General features: G+C 42.3%; 1 protein-coding gene across 1 annotated transcript in view; it reads right to left on the bottom strand.

Annotated features, from left to right (window-relative positions):
- Positions 1 to 598: 598 nt before the first annotated feature.
- The window catches only part of LOC146614135 (protein Niban 1-like), a 28640-nt gene continuing 6241 nt past the window's right edge, over positions 599 to 22997 (bottom strand). Inside the window, exons 3-14 of the mRNA XM_085377001.1 lie at positions 22753 to 22890; positions 22533 to 22650; positions 21203 to 21364; positions 17232 to 17347; positions 16736 to 16840; positions 14817 to 14979; positions 14479 to 14660; positions 12935 to 13081; positions 12720 to 12830; positions 12075 to 12182; positions 11863 to 11974; positions 599 to 1905 (exon numbers count right to left, since the gene is read on the bottom strand). Of these exons, the coding sequence (XP_085233127.1) occupies positions 641 to 1905; positions 11863 to 11974; positions 12075 to 12182; positions 12720 to 12830; positions 12935 to 13081; positions 14479 to 14660; positions 14817 to 14979; positions 16736 to 16840; positions 17232 to 17347; positions 21203 to 21364; positions 22533 to 22650; positions 22753 to 22890 (2727 nt within the window). The 3' untranslated portion in view covers positions 599 to 640. The remainder of the gene's footprint in view (positions 1906 to 11862; positions 11975 to 12074; positions 12183 to 12719; positions 12831 to 12934; positions 13082 to 14478; positions 14661 to 14816; positions 14980 to 16735; positions 16841 to 17231; positions 17348 to 21202; positions 21365 to 22532; positions 22651 to 22752; positions 22891 to 22997) is intronic.

Here is a 22997-nt window from a genome sequence, read left to right on the forward strand (position 1 = left end):
GTTGGTCCACTGTGTTTTCTCGAATCTAAGGCCATCGCAGCTGTCCACCAGGAGATTATAGAGCTCTCCATGCTTCAGTCTACTGACAAGCTTTATAGAGATGCAGATTTCCTTTCCAGCAGGGCTTTCCACCTTCTCATAGTGCCAAAACTATTACCAAATGGTTTGCCGGTCATTTTATCATTGTGCTTGATTGACCATCCAACTGAATTGACCATCCAACTGAATATTCATCCTGGTACACCCCAGGAGTGGTTACATGCCTGCCACAACAGCTTTAGAAAGGTCTCAGAAAGATCTCCGTGCATTAGTTGGAGCTTATTGGTTAAAGAGGACCAAATCAAATGAATTATTAAAGCGACTTTTTAAAAAAAAAAATCACAAGTTTAACATCTTTATTTGGATGATTCAATGCAATTGTTATAGAAAATATAGAATCAAAAAAAGCAACAAAAGAGTTACAATAGAATGACAAACTATTCCATTTTTCAGTTTACTGTTGTATGAAAACACAGCACATTAATTAAATCAGCACAAATTTCTGTCTGGAATAATTAGAAAATGTAAGGCTTATTGAAGTGACTTTTATCTGGTTGGGAATCATTGGTCTGGAACTGCTCTTGCTGTTTTAATGCTTGTTTCAGAGATTGTTGCTACTGTCAGCAACAGGGGAGACTGTTGTTTCTATCTCAATAATCTCAACCACAAGTTCTCTGATGCAAGCCACGCTGTCCGAAGGTAGCTCATTAGCACTCTCTACTGGTGTATCCTCTTCTTTTTTTTCTTCTGTAGAATCTCCTTTCTCTGTGACTGCTTCATCTTCATCCTTTTTATTTTCAATCCTGAGTTCACTGCTTGGCACTTCTTCCTCCATCATCTCTTTATTCTTTTTCTGCTCTGTGTTTAAGGCAGTGGTGGTCTCCACTGGTGATCCAGATGAGCTGTTATCAGCAGGCTCACCTCCTGTTTGGATCTCCATCTGCCCCTCACCTGTTTCTTCCTCTGTTACCTCTTCTTTCTCTCTCTGTTCTTCCCGTGCTTGAATTGTCTCACGCCCCTCAATTTCTGCTTCATCTTTGTGTTTCTCCTCTTTTACTCTCTCCACCTCCCAATTGTCTTTAAGTTCTCCTGTCAAATAGACTGCTCTGTCAGTGGTCTGCTGTCCCATCATTGGCATAACAGAAGGTTCTGAGGAACTGCAAGCAATTGCCTCACTTAGTGATCCGAGGCTGATTTGTACTGGACTATCTGCATCAGGTGGGTGTGATGGTAAGGCAGGCTGGATGGAAGAATCCTCTTCTGATGGCTGATTTGAGACTGAAAGGTCAGGCATAGCAGGTTCACTTTGAACTTGGATCTCTGTTGTCTGAGGTGAGACCAGAGGGGACGACTCCAGAGAGTCTGGGATGGTCGGTCCTTGTTCAGCAGATAACTTGGGTGCATTGACTTCATATGTAACATTTGCATCTGTGTCTGATCTGTTTGCTATTGTTGGCTCTGTTGCTGTAGAAGATGCATCAGTTGTGATCTGAACTTCTATGGTTTCCTTCAGGAACAGGTCCTCTTTGCTGCCAGTTTCATCCAACTGTTGTGTCACGATAATAACTGGAGAAAGAAGCACTGTGCTCTGGTCAGAGACATGTGTCTGGTCACATTCACTATCAGTGTTACCTTCTGTCTTCCTCTGGGGGCAAACATCAACTGTCTGACTTTTTTCTTCCACTGCAGAAATTGTTTCTTGATCATCAGTGGGCATGGCTGAGGAGGACCGTCGGGCATGAACAGATGGGCTGTCTGGTGCAGAGTTTGGAGGCGTCTGTCCCAGCAAACTGTACTGACTAATTGCAAGATCTGAAGTGTCCAACAGGAGATTGTTGCTTTTCTTACTAGCTGCATCCTGGACAGCTGATAATGAGGAAGAGACAAAATCATAATTTATGTTTGGACCAAACAGGAATGTTCCAGTTCATATTCAGTATTTGTCACAGGTTTCATTATAGGACAGAGCACTTCATTCTGTCAGCTGCCTAATGGATGTACAGGTTTTCAGAACCCATTTTTTTTACACGGGAATTTTCTACACGGAGTAGAAAATTCATTATTGTCAGGCTGTCCTAAAAACACCTTGAAAAGCCTTCAGTCAATCCAAAATGCTGCCGCAGGAGTACTGACAAGGGACTACAAATGTAGCGTGGTATAAGCCACCAAGTAACCACTGTGGGCCTCTCTTATGACTAGTACGAACTTTCAGACCAAAAAAAACTCTCACAGGATCGAATCCAGAATAAACAGGACAAGAGGGTCAATATCAGTAAAAGATGTTCAACAATTTATTAACATGACAAGACACCAAAGTTTTGAGAAAAAGAAAAAAAACCTAAAACATCGCTACAACAAAAAAATAGTAGCGGTGCAACCTTGCCAGCAACGAAGCTATCACCTGAGGGTTTGTTCCTCCTTGGCGGTCCCGGGTGCTCGTCACTCTAAAAGAGACAAATCCACCTCAAACATAAAAAGGCCCAACCGAACACTTATAGCATGCACTAAGTGCTAGTTCAGGCAATAGACGGTGGTAATACAAAAGCACTCTTAATAAACCTTAATCACGGCAAATCCACACACAGAGCACCACTAAAAAATCCTCATTCCCCCGAGGTATGAGCCCCACTCAGGGATTGCACGTTGCCCGCTTAGTATTGCACCAACCCAATAAAAATAAACAAAACCCGAAATAAAACAACAAAAATAATTAAAAACGGTGACCTGCTAAAACCAACAAAACACAACCATACAGAGAAGGAGGAAAAAAACAGTGACAAGGTCGCATGTGCAGCCTGCCCTCGAGTAGGCAACTGTATTTGCTGCACACCTGATTTGTCTTGGCCTTTTCTTCCACAGAAATCACTACTTGAACCTCATCTATAGAGGTTTAAAACCACAGTTTGCGTCGTAGGCGATTAAACTTCTCGGCTCTTCACCTACTCACACATCCATTACTCACAGCCGCTTGTCAGTGGGAATCGTCAGCACCTGTTACTACGCCCTCTTTTATGCCCTCCATTGAGTCCCCTGGGTCCTAAAGCCTTCCCCATTACAATTGCCCTCATTTTAAAAGGTCACCGTCCCGGCGACCACTTACTGCCAGGGCCTAAATACATTTTGGGGCAAACCATTATGGACAGGGGAACTTTGTGAATCACCGGTGAGAAAAACAACCGTCGAATTTACTGACCGCGGGAGGTTAAAGGGGTTTGAATGTTTTCCTGCTGTACTTCTTTTAGGCCGCTCCTGAACTCTTCCCGGGTCCTGCTCTGGAACATTCTCCCTATTATCAATCCCACTTTCCCTTGGCTGTTCTGGAACTAGGGTTACAGGGTTCAGGTTGCTCAGGCCTAGACTCCTAGTTTCACCAACAGGCTCTGAAACCGATACCAAGGGTAGCTGATCTCTGGGTGGGTTTGGAGCCATGGCGAGTATAACTCCACCCACCTCACTGTCATCATCTGGTATATCCGATATTGATTGCTGGGGTGACTCAAGTACCAGCCCTGGGTCAGCGAGGGGATGTTGGTCTGGAGCAGGTGCCATAGTACCCAAAGGTATTACTCTCAACTCTGCCCGATTTAAGTTTTTGTCAGGGCCTGAATGATCTCTAGGGCGTATTTTATAAACCCTGCCTTCTTTGTCCATACTCTGCACAACAACATACACCGTAGAATCCCAGGCATCATGGATCTTATGGCGGCCTAAAGGGTGACTTTTCCGATAAACCAAAGTACCTGGGGGGAGAAGGGAAATAACTGTGGGCTGAAAATGTTTATTTCTCCTCTCTGCAGCTTGTTGGAGTTGTTCTCTCGCATGCACATAAACCGAGCTTAAACGTTGTTTATGCTCCTCCACCCACTCCTGCGCAGATCTAGACATTGATTCCGACTGGGAAGCCCCCAGTAGGAAATCAACAGGCAACTGGGGCTTCTGGCCAAACATAAGCTCATACGGTGAAAAACCAGTAGACTGATGTTCTGTGGTATTGTAAGCATACAATACCTGTGGCAAGTATTGCGGCCACTTTCTTTTCTTATCAGTAGGGAGTGTGCGCAACAGATCATGGAGTGTTCTGTTAAATCTCTCGCATTGTCCATTGCCTTCAGGGTGATATGGCGTGGTCCTGCTTTTGTCTATGCCATACAGGTGACACAGACGTTTCAACAAATCTCCCTCAAAGCTCTTTCCTTGATCACTATGGATACGCTTAGGGACCCCATAGATATAAAACCATTTTTCAGTTAACACCCGTGCCACTGTACTTGCCCGTTGATCTACTGTAGGGTATGCTTGAGAGAACTTCGAAAACACGTCAGTGACCACAAGTACATTCTCACGCCCATCACTAGACTTGTCCAAAACACTGAAATCAATGGCAATGACTTCCAGGGGTTTAGCGGCCACCAAACCCCCCCCTAAATGTGCGAACCTTTGGTTGTACAGCCTTTGCCAAGACACAACGATCGCACTCCTGACAATATTTCTCAATGTCTCGTGCCATAAAAGGCCAAAAACACCTTTCTCTCACCAGGCTGGTAGTGCGTCCAATGCCTTGATGACCATGATCATCATGTAAACTTCTTAGAACCTCTATTTGCAAGCACTGGGGTAGCAACAGTTGAAGCAAAACTTTGCCATTACCAGGTGTCTGAACTTGACGATACAAGACACCTTCCTTCAACTTGATTCTGGGCCACTGTTGCAACAACTTTTTCACTCCCTTACTTACATTTCCCATTTCCTGTTTAGTAGGCAGCCTCCCACTTTCCCAATACTGTAAGAAAGGGCCAATTACCGGGTCGGCAGCTTGAAGGGATATTAAGTCAGCTTTAGGTCGGGATGGAAATGCACCTATGGCCCTACACGTAGCAGCAACAGCATCTCCCAGCTGCCCCACATCTGTCTGGTCTTGCACATCTGTCTGTGGGATCTTCACCCCTGGAAGCAGGCCAGATGGACTCTGTGGGTGTAGCTGCCGTGACAACGCATCAGCATTGCGGTTGCTGGGACCTGGCCTGTATTTAATCTCAAAATTAAACACAGCTAGCTCTGAGGCCCATCGCTGCTCTACAGCTCCCAATTTAGCAGTCTGCAAATAACTGAGAGGATTGTTATCTGTGAACACGACAAACTTATTTCCCAACAAATACTCCCGAAACTTTTGAGTGACAGCCCATTTTAGAGCCAAAAATTCCAACTTTCTAGAGCTATAATTGGACATATTCCTTTCACTAGGTCGCAGGCCCCGGCTAGCAAAAGCAACTGGCCGTCTCTTCCCTTCTTGCTCCTGGGATAGTACTGCCCCTAACCCTGCCTGACTGGCATCTATCTCAAGGACGAAAGGTTTAGCAAAGTCGGCATAGGCCAATACTGGGGCACTAACCAGCAACCTTTTTAATGTTTGGAATGCATTCTCACATTCCTCACTCCAAAGGTGACCCATTGGCCCATTGGCCCACTGGTACCACTTCTACGTTTCTTCTTGGTACCTCCCAGCTCGCCCACCAGCCGGTGAAGCGGGGCAGCATACTTGACAAACCGCCGGTAATATGAGGCAAATCCCAAAAATGACTGTAGCTCTATACAAGTAGTCGGTCGCGCCCACCCAGCCACTGCACTAATCTTAGAGGGGTCGGTCGCCACCCCAGAAGCCGATATCACATGCCCGAGGTATTGAACCTCTGGCTGGAAAAAGTGACACTTCTCCAGCTTCAACTTTAGATTGTGCTCTTTCAGCCGCGTTAAGACCAAGTCAAGACGCTCCAAATGCTGTTCAAAAGAGGATGAAAACACCACGATATCATCCAGGTACAATAAGAGGGACTGGAAACTTTGGTCCCCAAAAATCCGCTCCATTAGCCGCTGAAAGGTGCTAGGGGCATTACAAAGCCCAAATGGCATTCGATTGAATTCGAACAATCCAAAAGGGGTACAGAAAGCAGTCTTGGCTTTGTCCTTCTCGGCCACTGGTACTTGATTATACCCACTTGCAAGGTCCAATGTAGAGAACCACTGTGCTCCCGTCAGGGCATCTAATGACTCCTCAATACGGGGTAAGGGATAAGCATCTTTCCGTGTCTTGGCATTAAGCAAACGGTAATCAACACACAGCCTAATCTCCCCATTTTTCTTGAAAACCACCACAATTGGGGAAGAATAAGGGCTACTGCTTAAACGCACTACTCCCCGATCCAACAAATCTTTAATATGAGCTTTCACTTGTTCATACTGAGAAGGTGGGAGCCTACGATACCGCTGTCGCACTGGGGCATCGTCCATTAAAGGGATCTCATGTTCCACCAATGTGGTACATCCTAAATCTCCCTCCCCATGACTAAAAACTGAACAATGCTTCTGCAAAAGTGACACTCCTTGTTGGACCTGTTCATTGGACAAAGTAGGCCATGAGAGTTCAGAAACATCAAAGTGCGAATGCGCCTGTACGGTCACTTCGTGCATCGTTATCGGCAGCGTGGAGTCCTCAGACTCTGCGATAACGACAGGGTTCCCAGATGATGGGGGGTCAACCAGATGCAACTCGCCTAGTTGTGTACAAGGCGGTAACCAAACATCCTCAGTTCCCACATTAACCACCGGAATGTCAACCACACCTTGTTCAACAGAAATGAGGGCCGGAGAAACCAAGATGCCCCCCGGCAGGGGATTACCCGTCGCTATAGGCTCCAGGAGCACTGATGGGAAATTAATATTAGCAGCAGAGGGGCAACTAGTGCGTATCCATTTCAACGACCCAGCAGGGACACAAACAGCTCGACCATAGACTTTTGCTTTACCTAAATACCCGGATGTATTCAAAGCCTCAATGCGCTGACACTTATGAAGTGTCTCTTTCCACGTCTTACTGGCATTTTCAAGGGCAGGGGATTCAAACAGACGAGGGCCGAACTGTTCCGAGAGTAGGTGGTAACAACGGCTAATGATATTCATCCCCAAGAGACCAGGCACACTCTGTGGCTGCTGAACGCTACCATCTCGAGGGTCCTCCACCACTAACACGCCCATTTTTGTCAGGATGCCGCCAAAAACAGTCACATCAAGCTCCATGTAGCCTATATAGGGGATTTTCGACCCATTAGCTGCCCTGAGGCGTAACCATTGGCATTTCTTTAAGTGCCCCACCCCCTGCGGCCTAAAGTGCTTCTCAAAGAAACTCTCTCGAATAGTGGTGACCATGGACCCAGTATCCAAAAGACAGGGAACTATAACACCCCCCATTTCTATTTCCACCACTGGACAATTTCCAATTAAGCGAGAGGGATCTCCCATAACAACTTCAGCTGAGCCTACAAACCCTGTTCCCGATGCCTGGCTCTCTGCACCAGAGGGACCTAGTTTCCCGACAGCTGAGACTCAGGGCCTTGTTCCACAACCTGACTGTGTGCATGTGCGTCAGCATGAGACCCACCACTGTTCTTCGTGGCTAGATGTTTGACCCTACAGAACCTGGCAATGTGACCAGCCCTACCACACCAATGGCAAATTGGCTTTCCATCTGCCTGGAAACGAAAGGGCCCAGTGGTGGGAGAGATCGAGGGGATGTTAGTCTGAGACGGCTGTGAGAAATGGACCGACATCTGCTTCATAACCTGTTGTTTACGAAGGCACTCTTTTATCTGTAGAATGTCATCATTAGACCCAAGGGTGACTGCATGCATCTCTGCATTAACTCCCTCTACTACCTGGCAATTCGTATCACAGGAATAGGCTCGGGGCCTAGTTTTCCCTCCCTGCCTCCCTACATCAGCCCACTTAAGGGCAATACTGCGTAGGGCAAGAAAGGACAGGTCTGGTGTTTGGAGGACCCGCTGTTTCAGCTCTCTACGCAGCATATCATCATGGACATGTTCAGTAAACTGATCTCTTAACAATATGTCAGAATTTGGAATACCACCTGGTGTCTTACAGCTTACAATGTCCATTAGAGATTTAAGAGCATGAGAGTAATCTCGCAGAGATTCCCCTTCTCGCTGGGTGCGCTGGAAGAACTGTAGCTGGGCAGCTACATATGACTGAGTGCAGCTATAGTTCTCGACCAAAATATCAAAGATCTTGTCAGGAGTGTCTCTGCTGATACTCGAATGAAAACAGACGTCCGATTTGGCACTGCCATCAAGATGGTCCATCACAAACATCACTTGTGCTGCTCTTGACATAGGACGAATCTCCAAGCACCTATGTACTTCTTCCACCCACTGGTCAACCGTTAACAAGTCCACTGACAGTTTACCGGTGAACCTTGGGCATTTACGCTCCCGAGGTGCATAAACGTAACACACATTGGAAGCTTCATTTATTGAATTCATATTTGAGGGCACAGTAGATGGACCTGGCACTGGGTCTGGCACTTGGCCAGTCACAGGAGAACGTTCCTGTAATTGGTCCCTCAACTGTTCATTTGCTGCTTTTAGCTGTTGCAGCTGCTCCAAAAGGGCCTGTACGTCATCCATAAGGTCGGCGACGGAGGTCTATTATCCCCACAGCAGTCCAAGCGTTGGCTTCCCCTCCGTAGAAAATGTCACTGTTTTTTTTTCTTTCCCTCCTCTCCTTTAATATTCTTCCTAAAATAAGCAGGGCCACCGTCAAAATAAAAACCAAACACCGTAACTGATATGACCTAGATCCTGTCGACAACGCCAATTAATGTAGCGTGGTATAAGGCACCAAGTAACCACTGTGGGCCTCTCTTATGACTAGTACGAACTTTCAGACCAAAAAAAACTCTCACAGGATCGAATCCAGAATAAACAGGACAAGAGGGTCAATATCAGTAAAAGATGTTCAACAATTTATTAACATGACAAGACACCAAAGTTTTGAGAAAAAGAAAAAAAAACCTAAAACATCGCTACAACAAAAAAATAGTAGCGGTGCAACCTTGCCAGCAACGAAGCTATCACCTGAGGGTTTGTTCCTCCTTGGCGGTCCCAGGTGCTCGTCACTCTAAAAGAGACAAATCCACCTCAAACATAAAAAGGCCCAACCGAACACTTATAGCATGCACTAAGTGCTAGTTCAGGCAATAGACGGTGGTAATACAAAAGCACTCTTAATAAACCTTAATCACGGCAAATCCACACACAGAGCACCACTAAAAAATCCTCATTCCCCCGAGGTATGAGCCCCACTCAGGGATTGCACGTTGCCCGCTTAGTATTGCACCAACCCAATAAAAATAAACAAAACCCGAAATAAAACAACAAAAATAATTAAAAACGGTGACCTGCTAAAACCAACAAAACACAACCATACAGAGGAGGAGGAAAAAAACAGTGACAAGGTCGCATGTGCAGCCTGCCCTCGAGTAGGCAACTGTATTTGCTGCACACCTGATTTGTCTTGGCCTTTTCTTCCACAGAAATCACTACTTGAACCTCATCTATAGAGGTTTAAAACCACAGTTTGCGTCGTAGGCGATTAAACTTCTCGGCTCTTCACCTACTCACGCATCCATTACTCACAGCCGCTTGTCAGTGGGAATCGTCAGCACCTGTTACTACGCCCTCTTTTATGCCCTCCATTGAGTCCCCTGGGTCCTAAAGCCTTCCCCATTACACAAAGAAAGAGCATATTTTTCTCATCCTGGATTCTGTTCAATGCCTCCCTGTTAAATCCAGAATTGAATTTAAAAACCTTTTTATCACGTAAAAGGTCTTGAAGAACCGGCCCCATCTTATCTTAAAAACCTCATAGTTATCGTATCACACCAACAGAGCACTTTGTTCTCAGACTGCTGGCTTAATTGTGATTCCTAGGGTGTTTAAAAGTAGAATGGGAGGGAGAGCCTTCTTTTGGGCCCCTCTTCTATGGAACCAGCTTCCAGTTTGGATTGGAGAGACAGACACCCTCTTGTAAAGATCAGGCTTAGGTCTAAGCTGCGGGAGGGGGCTTCCCTTGATGCACTGGGGAGAGTGTTTATTCTTCACTAACCTTTTTCTCACTATGTCTTTATACAGGTTTCTGCATTCAAATATTAGTCATAATTAATCTCTGGCTCTCTTCCTGTCTTCCTCCCCACACCCCCACCCGGTCGCAGCAAATGGCTGCTCCTCAATGAGTTTGATTCTGCTGTTTTTCCTTCCCACTGTCACCAAAGCGCTTGTTCATAGGGGGGGTAATATGATTTTTGTTGGGATTCTCTGTATTATTAAGTCTTTACTTTACTTTACTTTACTATACAATATAAAGCACCTTGAGGCAACTGTTGTTGTGATTCAGTGCTATAGAAATAAAACTGAACTAAATTGAATGGAATTAGATATGAAGCACGTTTTTCCAAACCACTCAAATTGTAAGATATATATAAACAATAATAAATACAGAGAAAAACCCAACAATCATATGACCCCCTATGAGCAAGCACTTGGGCGACAGTGGGAAGGTAAACTCCCTTTAAACAGGAAGAAACCTCCAGCAGAACCAGGCTCAGGGAGGGGCGGGGCCATCTGCTGTGATTGGTTGGGGTGAGAGAAGGAAGACAGGATAAAAGACATGCTGTGAAGAGAGCCAGAGATTAATAACAAGTATGACTCAATACAGAGAGGTCTATTAACACATAGTGAGTGAAGAAGAAATATTCAGTGCATCATGGGAATCCCCCAGCAGCCTACATCTATTGCAGCATAACTAAGGGAGGATTCAGGGTCACCTGATTACTGTCTAACTATACGCTTTAGAAAAAGGAAAGTGTGGCAGGCGTGGTTGTGGCACAGCTGGAGGAGAAGCCAACACACTGGAGCTGCATCGGGTCATCACACCACCCTGCTTAAATACTACTGGGTCCTGAGTGTGGTTCTTGTTGTTGTCGGTATGTTAAGCTGGCTGTGGTGTGAATAGCAACGTGTGAGAGTTAATAAAGGATGCTTAAGAGCATAAAAATGTCACCAGGTCTGCTGTGTCTGCCGTGGTTTGTTACAGAAGGTTTTAAGCCTAATCATACAAGTACGATGTACTACTTTTTTACTATTTTTAAATCCTCTTGGAACCATAAGTAAGTTTGCAGTGCAAGAGCGAAGTACTCTAAAAGGGTGATATGGTCATTAAGATAAGATGGGGCCTTGTATGTGAGGAGCAGGATTTCAAATTTAATTCTGGATTTAACAGGGAGCCAATGAAGCGAAGCCAATATCTGAGAAATCTGCTCTCTCTTTCTAGTCCCTGTCAGGACTCTTGCTGCAGCATTTTGGATCGACTGAAGGCTTTTTAGGGAGTTTTTAGGACATCCTCATAATAATGAATTACAGTAGTCCAACCTAGAAGTAATAAATGCATGAACTAGTTTTTCAGCGTCACTCTGAGACTTGTGGAGATATTGAGCAAATGGAAGAAAGCAGTCCTACATATTTGTTTAATATGTGCATTGAAGGACATATCCTGGTCAACAATGACTCCAAGGTTCCTCACAGCGTTACTGGAGGCCAAGGTAATGCCATCCAGAGCAAGAATCTGATTAGATACCATATTTCTAAGGTTTTCTGGGCTGTGTACAATAACCTCAGTTTCAATTTAGAAGCAGAAAATGAGTGTTCTCTGTGCCTGATGAATGGGCTTGGATGCACTGTCATCCAAGAATAGGTTGAAGATGCTTCATGACAGGGTAAAAGTGACCAAATCCTTACAATTTATAGATTCACAATGATGCTTCTCTCTGAGGTAAAACCATGTAAATAAAATGAGTCCAGGATTTTCGTTTAATTTGTAACCTGTCTCCTTGTAGCCTAGGAGAGAATACCAGAAAAAAGAAGAAACAAAATCTATACCAATGCACAAACAAAGATCAATATCAAGATCAATATTTACCTGTCTCTATCTGCTTGCTGAGAATGGTTTTCAGAACATCATCGTAAATGTTATGAACCAGGATAAAACTGCTGTAGTCAGCGAAAATGTACTGCTCAAACTGTTGCAGCTCCTAGACACAGAAAACCAGACAGTCCATGCTTTGTAGAATATAAAATATCAATAACACACGATAGAGTCAGACAGAGTGAAGTAGCAGCAGGTTGACCTACAGTTTTCCACTTGCTGTCCATCTTCCTGGTGAGAGTAGGCAGAGTGATCTCCAGCAGGGCTTCCTCGTACAGCCTCCTCTGGACTACCCTGCTGTCATAGTCCAGCTGCTACTCACACACACAAGCAAGATTTTTTGTAATACTCACTTTTGAGCAAAGATTGTATTGTATTTGTGGGGCACACTAGAAAACAGGAACAAGTTACTTATCACTGTGACAGGTTAGTTTACTTTGCTGTCTGAATCCGCAATTGAACTTGTAGTGTGTCAATTTGCAACTGACCCACATAAAAACACAAGTTGTCAGTGACACAAATACTTTTTCTTTGTAGATTTCAAATAGTCTCTCAGGGCTTTCCAGGTTTAACAAGCTGCGCACTACACCTGCTACAAAGACATGTTTTTAGGGCTTGGGACCAGAGTCCAGGGTTCCCACTAGAATGCACACATCATTTTGTTTCAGTGTGTAACATTTTAATGGTGTATCTAAGCATATTTATTCCTTATTTTATGAAAATCACATATCTTTCATTTATTTGGATTTCTAAAATACACGGTCTATACAGTTCCTTCAGAAATCTTCTGATCACACATGATAGATTTTTTATTAAATAAAAATTTAATTCAAAATAATTAACTTATTTACCTTCAGCACTCTTTCTGTAGCCCTGTTCAGCTTAACAGGAACCTGAGTGGGCTGCAGTCTGGCTGATGACTGGAGGAACTGTTCCAAGGTGTAGACAGCACTGTCCAGCAACTGTAACACACACACAGCAAACACTAAAAAACGGCTCACGTCAATCTTTTCTACTTTTAGGCTCCTTGAGAGGCCATGTCTATACTGAAGATTGTGCTTCATACCAGCTCCATCTCCAGACTTGCATAGTGAACCAGTCTATGAATGCTGCTCAATCCAAATCGCTCTTTTAAGGCTTCGAGTTTCTCTGTCAGGTTCTCCACCTGCTTGTAGCACTGATCTAGACGCATTGATCGTAGACTGGACAAGGCCTAAAAGAAATAGAGCAAATGCTTTCTGTCAGCACTTTTGAAAATTTGGGCAAGCAAAAACTTCAGACATCTTCAACTTCAAACATCTTGTGTTTCTTGATTTCAAATGAGACCCTCTTCAAGATGGCACAAAAGCGGCACAATGGGTGCCTTCCAAAAGTCTAACCTTAATGAAAATGTCCCAGCTGTGTTGAAACTACAATATGAGGAAGATGGAGTACAAAATGCCACACTGTGTTCTGTTTTATGGAGATTATGTAAATGAGAACAGCCTGTGAAAAATATCCCTTCATTACAAAGGCTGGCACTTTAAAGAAGAAGGAACATTTATGGCCAGATTTACTAACATCCATCCATCCATCCATCTTCATCCGCTTTATCTGAGGCCGGGTCGCGGGGGCAGCAGCCTAAGCAAAGAGGCCCAGACCTCCCTCTCCCCAGCCGCCTCCTCCAGCTTATCCGGGGGAATACCAAGGCGTTCCCAGGTCAGCCGAGAGATATAATCTCTCCAGCGTGTCCTGGGTCTGCCCCGGGGCCTCCTCCCGGTGGGACATGCCTGGAACACCTCACCCAGGAGGCGCCCAGGGGGCATCCTTGTCAGATGCCCGAACCACCTCAGCTGGCTCCTTTCGATGTGGAGCAGCAGCTGCTCTACTCTGAGCCCCTCCCGGATGGCCGAACTTCTCACCCTATCTCTAAGGGAGAGGCCAGCCACCCTTCGGAGGAAGCTCATTTCTGCCGCTTGTATCCGGGATCTCGTTCTTTCGGTCACTACCCACAGCTCGTGGCCATAGGTTTACTAACATTTACTAACATCTTGCATGAAATCAAATGCAAAAAAACCCAAAACAAACAAACCATAAAATCATGTCTTATGCCCATTGTGGTTGTGATAGTTGCTACTAGGAGAGTTTACTTTTAGAAGGGGTGATGTTATCAGAATGAATTCGTAATCTGCACTTTGCATGGATGGCTCAAAGTTGCTATTGCTCTTGTTACTGCTAAAACCTCAAACTCTTCACTCAGTCTTCACATTGAGTGTTTAGAGGCTCCTGGTGATATTCAGCTCTGAGCTTAACAAACTGTTGGTAAAAATTGTAAATATATCAAGAGGTTTGGAATGAAATGGAAAATGCAGCTACTGTACAAATAACATTTACATGATCTGCTCCACTTATGTCGACTGTGTTCATAATTGTCAGATAGTCCATTGTAGTAAATTATGGGAGTGTTTTCACCTCCGTTTTCATAAAGGATGGTGCACTGTATCCTATGTTAAAGGAAACGATAAAGGCAGCATTCAAACTTCTTTCTTCAGTATTTGGAGAATTGGAACAGCTCTTATTTTGGCTGCCACACAAATACTTTAGGGTAACTAAAAACAAGTCCTCTCTCACCTTCTTTGTCTCCTGTGTCCCTTCGTTTTTGTGTAAAAAGGCCGAATCCATCTGTGTTTTCAGCGTGCGCTGCATCCCAAGAATACCTCCGCTTATGTTCTCGGTAAGTGCTTCAAGGATGGAGGACATGTAGGGTGCTACAGACTCACTGCACACTTTCTCTGCCTCTTCACATACACATGCTGAAACAGATACAGATTCACAAAATGTGCACAAAAGCTGAACCATGGCTAGACGCTCAGTTTGTAGCTTAATATGGATTTAGCTGAGTTTAGCCATTAAAAACAGTCACTCATTTTCTAGGCATTTTCAGATGAGATTAGTCAAACAATGTGTACCTCTGACTTTTTGCTCCAGGAACAAGTGAGAGGACATTATCTGGTCCAGATTGGATCTGATGAGTGCCTGATTGTCTGATGCTGTCTCACGGCACTCCTTCTTCAGAGCCTCCAGACCTGCAGTCAGCTTTTCCAGCACCAACGTGTGGGTTGCTTGCACTGTCTATACATACGAACAAATTAATACACTGTGCAACAGAGAGATTAAAAACTGATGCTAAAACTGCCACACACAATTTGTTGGAACACGGGGTAAAAGATAATAGTGTTGTAGTTCAAAGATACTTGCTGTCAGATAATTCCCTTAATTCTGATAAGTTAGGTAGCATTCTGAGAAGATCAGATTGGTATGGTATCAGATTATATCATTTCTAAAGAAAGAAAAAGTCTTGAAGTTCACTTTAAAAAATGCTATTTTTTGACCACGTGGGGGCAGCATAACAAGGAACTTTTGCTTAAGATCCCCAGTTGATTACAATAGGGACTTTTGTAATACAAGGTTTATATTTAAATATGCCAATGACACATTACATTATCTTTAGACAGCTATCTAAATATTTGTTTACATTTTTGAACATTGTTCTAATTTGCATAAATGGCCATGGAGAAAAAGTGTAGTAAAAGAAATACCCCTATGTATTGCTAAATATAAATATATTGTTAAACACATCTTACAAAGCAGCTCATTACCTCATATGTTCGCAAGCTGCTCAGAACTGCTTGATTAGATGATAATTCCTGTGAATGTTGCTTAATGCTTTGATCATCTTTTACCGTACCATTCAGTAGTGTTACCGTATTTCCCGGACTACAAAGCGCACCTGAATATTAGCCGCACAAGCTAAAATCAGGGGAAAATCCTGTTTTGTACATACATTAGCCGCACCTGACCAAAAGCCGCAGGTGTTTCAATATTGACTTATCATATGTAAGAGAATATGCACAAAGCGAATTGTCAGGAAAGAGATGGCTGTTTGGAGACACACCCCTTTTATTAATATTTTGAAAATCAAGTTATGGGTACATATTTGCACATGTGCTGTGCTTCATAAATGAGTAACAAATGTAGTACATAACAGTAACCTACAGCACACCAGAAAAATAGATTCAGACTACCTTTTAGGCTCAGGTGCAGTGACACGGCTTTAACAAGAAGAAAAGTCAGTCATTCACCACCATCTTCCTGCGCACTAAAACCACCAAAGTCCTCTTCTCCAGTGTCGGATACGAACAGGCTCAGGATGGCTTCGTCATCCACTCTCAGCTTCTTTCCTTCGTTGTCACTTTCAAAACCAAAGATAATCCTCATTGTCAGTGTCAGTGTCGGAGTCGAACACCCTCTGAAGGGCCGTGGCGGTGTCCTCCTCTTCATCATGCAGCAGTCCAGCCCTTCGAAATCCGTTGGTGATCGTGGATGTTTGCACACTTTTCCACGCTGTCAGAATCCACCGGTAGAGTTGAGCACAACTTGCTTTTCGCAAGTTTATCGCCGCTCATCATCCACGCCTCCCGCTGAACGCGTAGCGCTACTTTGAAGTTTGTTTTTCGCGCTACTTGTACGGCACTATGTTGCCTGGCGGATGGACATGTGACCAACATACCACTCTTGAACCCCGATCCTTCCGCCAGGCAACGTAGTGCCGTACAACAGCGGAACAAACAAAACAAATCGTCTTATGATATCACAAAAATCATGGACAATCTATAGAAAAGCCGCACCTGACTAAAAGCCGCAGGGTTCAAAGCTTGTGCAAAAAGTAGCGGCTTATAGCCCGACAATTACGGTAGTTAGAATATTGCTAAATGCTACACATACATGCTAAACGAGTGACATAGTACTAAAACAATCCTGAACAGGAACATTTCATAAATAGATAGACTCAGAATTTGCAGAGACTTGGTGTCATATTTTTACTTACTGCGAGCCATTGCCGTATCTTTTCAGTCTTCTTGCCTTTTATCCTGGACTGAAGCTGACTGTGTAACCATGGCAACACTTCCTCCATCACCTGGGAGGCAAGCACCTACATACACAAGCACACTGTTTATGGCTTTGTCTTTACAACACTTTGCATTTAATCATAAATTATTGCTAATCTCTGTCTTTTTTCCACAGTTTGTCTTTTCTGCTGTCTCCCTTCCCTACACTCTAACTGGTTGCAGCACAAGGAGGTTTTCCCTCCTTGTGCCTGGTTCAGGGAGTTTTTCCTTCTAACTGTCACCAAATGCTTGCTCGTAGTGGGACATCTGATTATTGGAGTTTTCTAATTCTTGCATGTTATTGTAGGGTCTTTAGAAAAAAAAGTGCCATGAGATAACTATTAATGTGATTTAGCACTATAAAAATAAATTGAACTAAAGTGAAATGAAGAACACAGACAGGCTTAAAGTTTTAATGTGTGTGTGTGTACAAACTTGTTCCTCAGTGCCCAGCAGCATTTCCCAGGATTCATAGCATCCTTTGTCTTGTCGGTAGAGTCGGAGGGCTCGTGCATATGCTTGATTCTCATATGATGAATTACACCACGGGTCTGCAGGAAGTAGGGATTTTGTTATTATTCTGAAAGAATCTGGTGGCATGCTCATCCTGTCCCTTTATTTTTGAAAGTTGAAATCAGTATCCCATTCTTATTAGAACACCCGTGGCTTAAAATGATCTACAAGTGTGGTAAGTATTAAAATACTTAATTCTTAGTATTTTGTCATTAGTCATTTTAGTTTGGTAGAAATTGTGCTGATCCTGTATCCTCGGTGGATCCCTGACATCAATATTCCATTCTCATTACAACACATCTGACCATTTTCACATCTCTAATTTTTTTGTTCTTTTTTTCTTTTTTTTCTTTTGCTAATTCACTAAAAAACATGTCTTGTAGTGTAGTTTCCCTTGAGCTGTTTCAGATTTTTTTTTTCTGCAGAAGTTTAAGGAACAGAAAGTCATGAATCATATCCTGCTAAAAATTAAAAATAAATAAATTTTAAAAAAAAAACAGCATGCGGCCATTTCCTATTTGACTTTTGGTCAGCCTCAAAGCGATTCTGGTAAACCATCAGATATTTCAGGAGAGGAAGAGACATTTTACACATGGGATGCTGCTGACATCGACTGAAGATATAGTTTTGATTAGATAGCATAGATTTTACTTAAAAACATATAGACAACATCTTATCTCAAAGTATAGTCTTCACATACTTTATACAATATCCATTCTCTGTTGATTGATCTGCTAATTATATTGACAGTATTCACTAAATGTGTCTCTAGGGATTCGCTTAGATTAGCTCATAGCAGACTCTCTAGCAGCATGGTCTTTTCACCTGTTCCTCCTGCACTTTCCTGCTCATTGTGTCAGATGTTTACTTACTCCTTGGCCTACTTTAGTAACAATGATACTTGTAATTAAATGCCTATTTGCAGCTCTGGAGGCCAGGATCACTGAATTGGAGACCCCGTTTAGCCCCCTGTTTGAAAACCCTGACTGTCTGAGTCTGAGTGGTGTTCAAAAACTCTTCCACTCCAACTTGTTAATTAACCAAACACCCAGACAGAGTTTTAATTAATTTGAAAGCCTGGTTCTTAGCCTTAGCTGGAAATAGCAAAAAACAGTTTTACTTGTTGTTATCTGTCATCCACCTGGGCCTTACTAAGTTTCTGAACGATTTCTCAGACTTTTTATCTAAATTATGTGCTCAGCTCAGATAAAATAATTGTTGTGGGTGATTTTAACATCCATGTAGATACTAAAAATTACAGCGTCAATTGGCTTCTTTTAAAATATAAAACAACCCACCCACCACTTTAATGACATTCTAGATCTTGTTCTGACATATGGCATAGAAACTGAACATTTAACAGTTTGTTCCGAAAACCCTGTCTGGCTCTTTTCCACAGCTTGTCTTTGTCCTGTCTTCCCCTCTACACCCCCAGCCAGCCACCGCTCTCCGAGTCTGGTTCCGCTGGAGGTTTCTTTCTGTTCCAAGAGTTTTTTCTTCCCACTGTTGCTGAAGCACTTGCTCATTAGGGATCGTATGATTCTTGTTGGGTTTTTCTGTTGTGATTTGGAACTATATAGATTGAATTGAATTGAATATGATGCATGTTTTTTTTATACTCCTCAACCCACTGAGTGATTTTTTGCACCTATTGTTGTGATTTGTTTAAATTGAAATCAAATTAAATCTAATTGAATTGAAGACAGAGGTGAGCATAAAAGCAAAGCCATCAATCCTACGCTCCAGCCTTCACCTATGGTCACGAGCTCTGGATAGTGACTGAAAGAATGAGGTTAAATATACAAGTGGCAGAAATGAGTTTTCTTCAATGAGTGGAAGACTCGACCAGGGACTTGAAGTAGAGCCACTGCTCGTCCACATCAGAGCCATTTGAGGTGGTTCGAGCATGTGACTAGAATGCCTCCCGGACACCTCCTAGGTGAGGTATTCCGGAAATGTCCTACCGCAAGGAGGTAGACCCAAGGACTCGCTCAGTTGGTTTGGATGGATGGATGGATGGATGGATGGATAGAAATAGTTCTGTGTTTCAAATGATAGGTAGTCCCATCACTACCTATCACCCCTGAATTTGCTCTGACTAACATACCAAGTCTGCATCTGTGTCATTGCTAAATTCACAAAACAGTGTGCATTTTTTCTCACTGCAGCTACTGACAGGTTTCCTAATTTTAGAAAAGACTATGTAAAACCTAGTTTGTATGCACAAACACTAAAAATAATAGCTATCCAAACAATCTTCAATAATGATTGCAAAATTTCTTTCTAAAGTCCAATATTTAGACATCTGTAAATACCCTCCACATGATACTTTTAAACTCTCTTAATTTAATTTGCAAACCTGGCCAAAAATATTCTCCATTCCTTTAAAAGCCTTATTCTAGCTACCATGATGTGAAGGGCAGGGTAAAAACTGGACAGACTATTGTTTAATATTGTTACCATACCAATTTAAATTAAGTCTTCTAATTCTGCCAAGATGAGTGGTCAAATATCCAACCACAATTTGCCAGAAGCCTGTCAACAACTACCTGTTCAAGTTGTGTTTTATTTATAAGGATATGAGTGCATATATGTGTGTTTCAGCCTGTATGATCCTGTGTGGATTAGAGAAAATACAAATTCGTAACTCAAATGAAAAAAAAAAAAATTAAAACCCCCTAAATTAACAAGATATTCATGCCTATTCATGGCATTCATGAGTTTATGTAAACATCTGACCACAACTGGCAGATTGCAATAATCTAAAATTAACATTATGTGTTATATATCATACAAGTGTACAGTGGGGGCAGAAGTACTTCAGGTAGGCTAGCTTTTTTTTTTGAAGGGACACCAGAACATCATCAAATGTTTAAAAAAGTCAAAGACTTAAAATTCCAAGGAAGTGTTTAAATGAAGAGATATGGTTATTGGAAGAAGAGGTTGATATATCACTTTGAGATGAATAAAATCAACATCACTGTAAGTGCTGTGGCTTTACACATCTAAAGTGAAATAGACAGTGGCGGCCATCTGTGTGCTATTTCCTGCTGAGGATATCTTTGTGCAGATATGATGTGCTGTGTTTTTGCAACCTTATTGCTTAAAGTTGAAGGGGTTTGTTTTTTGGTTTGTATCCTAGCTAACCACACAGGAAGTCAGCAGCATTAATATTTATATCTGTCACCCGGGCAACTGTCACAACATGAATGACAAACTAAAGACGAGCCAACCAGAAGCAGGACTCTGCTACAACAATTTGAAATATTTTACACTCACATCTGATATTAGACAACTGTAAAAAGTATTTGGATTTAATCAACAGCATGTAGCGCTGCACACCATGACAAAATATTGAAAATCCTTTTGAGCTCTTAGCTCAAAAATATTAGCAAGGACTACCAGCTTAGGAGAGAGTTAGAAAAATTCAGAGCTACTGAGCAAGAAATGGACCCAAACTTGTTGTTGACCTTGTAGTAGTTAGAATGATGCATACTTTGTAAAACTGTTTTCATTTGATATGAAAACACATAATTCTGAACTAGGACATCCTCAGAAATTAGAAGTCATGCACATAGACAAATTGCACTTGGTCATACCAACATATAAAGACCTTTTAAAGACCTTTGGGGAGAAAAAGTGAGGTAACTGATGGGTCTGGTCATTTTTTTTAAAAAAAAATTTGGATATTTCAAATAATTTGAAAGCGAGCGATTCATCTTTTAAAATTATCTACACGTGTGATGGCTTTGACTGCTTAGGGAATTTCTTAGCTTGCAGTGATTGTGCAAGCAGGCATTTGACATTGTTTTGTCTTTATTTTGTGTTATTACCCTGCACATCTGAAGCAAGGCTAAGTGGGCCACGGCAAAAGCATACATATGAGTGTTTACCAAGGTTGCGATGTCTAATACAGGTCTTCAGGCCAGACAGGAAGTGATCTCGCTCCTCCTCTTGTTGAAACAGGAAGCAGGTGTGGCCTGTGTAAGCCAAGTGGAGATGCACAGCAAATGCATCTGGATTAACGACTGCAGAAGAAGAGTCCTCCTTTCCTCCTGGAAACACAAATAAAACAAAATTACTGATGTGGGTTTGACTGTATTCTCTATTAATTTGTGTCCAACAAAGAAGCTTTTGTTTATGTTACACTCATAAGCCTCTGACTGTTTAGTAAATTATCTATCATGTAATTAAGTGACTAAAATCGAATCTATCAGATACTGGACATCTTCAAAGATACTGGTGACCTTTTTTACTTAATAATGATGAATCATGGTATTTGATTTGACAGATTGCTATGAAATCAAATTCCAACCCAGCCTGAACATGTGAATTTGAGGTTCATTAGAGATTCTGTTGAGCTTGATCATCTTTAGCAACTTTCCACATTTTCTTCTATTCTGATCAAATTGTCCTGTTATGTGAGAGGAGTAGTACACACTCTTGTATAAAATCTTGTGTTTGACACTTAAACGGGTCAACACAATCTGATTTTTCAGACACCTCATTATTGTAAATTTCATTTACAATATTATAACCCTTTTTTTATTTAAATGTTCTTAAAAAAACACAAAAAAACCAAGGACATTTACAAGTGGTTTCGAACAGTTGATAGATAGCGTGTATCACTGTATAATCTTACTTTCCTCGATGTTTCCTGTTTCCATTTTCAAAATATCTCTCTCCCTCTAGAAGAATTTAGTACAATCTAGGCTCTAATACAAATGACGGACTGCACTGGTGGATCCTTTATGAAAGGAAAGAAGAAAATGCTATACCATAAGTCAATGTGGCACAGTGTTAGACATTCACAAACACAAGCAGTCAGCATCACTGATTGGTAATCATCCTAATGGCTGCGGTGTTTTCCGCCTTTTATCACAGCTTGCTAAACTTCAAATATGTTTTGAACGGTCAGGAATTTGTTAAATCCAGCGGAAAACCTTGAAGGTTACACTTCTTTATTAAAACCTGCTTGTTATCAAGTTGTTGCCTTGTGTGAGGTGTTCTACATATATAAATAATTATCTGTACTAAAATGATTAAGTTTGTAGTGTTACTCAGTTTGCTGTACTCATACCCTCATCATGGAGCATTTCCCTACTGACAGTCGTTTCATTTTCATTAACTGACTTCAGAGATGCTGAGTTAAAGCAGATCATATCTTCATTGGGAAGACAAACTATGAGTAGTATCAGTCATGCTGTTGCACATCTAAAATACCATTCAGTATTCCGGCACAGGTTTTCTCAAGGTGAGCTCTTGATTCGTCATCTTTGGTGAAAACAATTGCCCCCGTCAGCTGGAGGACCATCTTAGCCACACATCCACGGTTGAAAGTCTAAAAATTGGAATCACAGATAGCAATGTTCATCACAGGATGCAAATCATTTAGACTGCAAATTTCACGTGCTGTGTGTGAGCGTATTAATCTGTGTGTTACCTCCATGCTATCATGTATCTCTGCTTTGTAGTCTCTTCGCAGAATTATGTATCTCTCTCTGCATTTCTTTAGCTGCTCATCCCAGTTGGAGAACTTAATGCTCCCTTCATACAGCACCTCCTCAGGAGCATACTGAGGCTGTACAGTGCACAAACACACAAGCACACACTGGTTAAACTTTAACATAATTAGAAATTTAGACCAATTTTCCAGCTGCATCAACATGCATAAATATATATGTAGTC

Source organism: Diplotaxodon limnothrissa, linkage group LG18 (genome assembly GCF_057381915.1).
Source record: "Diplotaxodon limnothrissa isolate DT_005_m linkage group LG18, D_limnothrissa_male_GT1.1, whole genome shotgun sequence".
Lineage (NCBI taxonomy): Eukaryota > Metazoa > Chordata > Actinopteri > Cichliformes > Cichlidae > Diplotaxodon > Diplotaxodon limnothrissa.